Source organism: Typopeltis vanoorti, chromosome 18, assembly GCF_054136105.1.
Source record: "Typopeltis vanoorti isolate ZY-2024b chromosome 18, IOZ_Tvanoo_1.0, whole genome shotgun sequence".
Classification (NCBI taxonomy): Eukaryota; Metazoa; Arthropoda; class Arachnida; order Uropygi; family Thelyphonidae; genus Typopeltis; species Typopeltis vanoorti.
The window spans coordinates 26,570,626-26,573,234 of NC_143566.1; the positions used below are offsets into that span (position 1 = coordinate 26,570,626).

The 2,609-nt window shown below is 33.7% G+C and overlaps 1 protein-coding gene across 1 annotated transcript; it reads right to left on the bottom strand.

Moving 5' to 3' along the window:
• Positions 1-326: 326 nt before the first annotated feature.
• On the bottom strand, positions 327-1,607 carry Clp (Cleavage and polyadenylation specificity factor subunit 4). The gene has a single exon (XM_090408489.1). The coding sequence runs from the start codon at positions 1,500-1,502 to the stop codon at positions 657-659; it is 846 nt and encodes a 281-aa protein (XP_090264615.1). The 5' UTR covers positions 1,503-1,607; the 3' UTR covers positions 327-656.
• Between the last annotated feature and the right edge of the window lie 1,002 nt (positions 1,608-2,609).

Genomic DNA, 2,609 nt, shown 5'->3' on the forward strand with positions numbered 1-2,609 from the left:
CATAAATTAACAAGGGCAATTCGAAAAAATAAATGAAGATGGATTTAAATGTTTATAAACAGATTTCACTTGGATATAAATTCATTAATTATTACTACTTGGTCTGGAAGTATCCTCTGCCAATTTTCATCCTTTTCATCAAAGCCTTGCCCATTATCCAATATCTCATTTATCCAAACCTTCAAAATCAATCTTACAATAATAATATATTCAAAACCAAAGTGGTCACTTTCTTGAATACTTAGCTCAGCCATAGATGGTTCTTAAAAAATGCAAAGGCTTGATATTTACTTGCCCCACTGAAGTCCAAAAAAAGGAAGCACAAAGATTCAGAATTTTTTTCACATTTTTTCAATACTTAAAAAGTGTCTATTTAATATTTAAAACTAAATCATTTCTCAATTTAAATTATAATTTACGATTATACTCTTAAAATGTACAAGAGTGACAAACATCAGGACACACTGTTCTCAAATAAAATCAATATTAATATGACAGATGCCATGTGTTGGGATTATTATGACAATCAAATGATAATGACTGTTTTGATGAACAGCATTATCATTTTTGGAAGAAAGGCAAACTTTATTCATAAAAATATTAATTACTGAAACCTGTAAATTAGTGTAAAATGTTTTGCCAAATTAAAATTATCCTTACTGTGGAACAAGGGGTGGTGGATTTGAGTGGAGTGCACTACTAAGAAAAGCTAAATGTCCCTTTGGACATTTATTTGCATAATGCCCTTTTTCTCCGCATTTGTAACAGGTAACTTGTTCCAACGGACGGAATCCAGATTTTAATTCCTGGATTGCTAGCTGGTTCACTTGTGCTTGAATATTATGCATCACTTGTAGTCGATTGTGATGTTGTTCATCGCGTAATTCTGCAGGCATCTTCTGGCAAGCAGCTGCCTTATGGCCTGGTTCTCCACAGTAATGACAGACAATTGTAGCTTTCTTAGCTTGTTGGTTTGGATCCTGGATAGGAAGATCAAATTTAGGATGCATAAATTTACAACTAGGTCCATCTAGACAAAATCCACAAACATAGTTAACACATATAACCCTTCTTGTATGACGATGTCTACAATTAGGACCATGTCTACAAAATCCTCTATCATACCAGGGGCAATCCTTTATTTTCGCCTCGGGATCGATGTGTAAAAATGGACATTCCTTATTACTGCAGGCATTGAAACGGGAATAAAAGTAACACTCAGGCATTTTGGTCATATCATATTCGTGTAGAAACTCACACTGATCACCTTTCTTGCACAGTCCTCTCAACCAATGTTTGCACACTACTGTTCGATCACCTTTTACATGACGAAAAGGGCAAGCTGCACCTTTACTGCACATTCCCTTTACAAAAAATTCGCAAATCGCGGCCCCAGATTTGTCCATGCCAGGAAAAGGTAAAGGAAGAGCGCCAAGCTGCTGCTCTAAAGAAAACTCAATGTCAAATTTCATATCTTCTGCGTTTGCCACTATTTCTTCCATTATGTGTAAATATATATACTCCTAATCTGAACAACCGCTAACAAATAAAGTTTATTAAAAGTTCAAATGACATTTAAGACATCATAAAACTAACAATGACCAACGAACTAAATTCATTTTTCACGGACAAAACGAACACACAGAATAGCGTAACACTGTCCAATGGTACTACAAAATAAGTGCCACCTAGTGTTGAACAAGGAAGGAAAAAAGAAAGCTTAACGAATAACGAAAGCCTAAATTCGTTAATAGCTAATAGTTAAAATGAGCTGTTTGTTATTGATAAAGGAAAACTAATATTTGTAATATGCAACTTCATATTCGTAAAATTAGTTTTAAATTTTCATGACTTTTTAATTATATATATATATATATATATATATATATATATATATATATATTACAAAAATATTATGAAAATTTAAAAATACTATGTGTGTGTGTGTGTGTGTGTGTGTATTGAGGAACATTGACTCGATTGTTTTGATACATTTGTATAAAGAGAATTTAATGACTGAAACCGAGAATAATTGTAAGGTTTTAATGGTATAACACACTACTAGTTTCGGCTTTCGATAGCCTTCTTCAAGTGTTTTTTAAAAATGGGAAACAGCAATAAAAACACTGAAGTTTAAAAAACTGAGAAACACAGGAAAAAATTGCAGTACATAATTAACATGAAAAAACGTTGTAGTTACATTTAAGTTGTTCTTTCAATCGTGGCATTCTTTGGTGGGTGTGTCCTTGCAGTCTCTCGTGAACGCCAGTACTGAACAACAGCCAAATGGCTATCTGGGAGATTTAAATGTTCATGATTAAGGATGATTTCTCTGGACTCCACAATTTTTCTTTCAAACGCATCATGGTCTATCCCAGCAGACTGAATGACCCTGGTGTTCATTATCAGGATTATTCGAGAAAAGAACATGACTAGACAAGGCACTGGCGTGTGTTCTTTTGTAAGAGTTGTCTCTCCTATGCTCCTATATACGTAATTAAATAGATTTATTTGTTTGACCAAATTAAGGGATATTACAATCACACCACATCTTGTACACGCCAGGATATTTCAGATTATAATGATGAGGCTTTGGATGGCTTACTAGA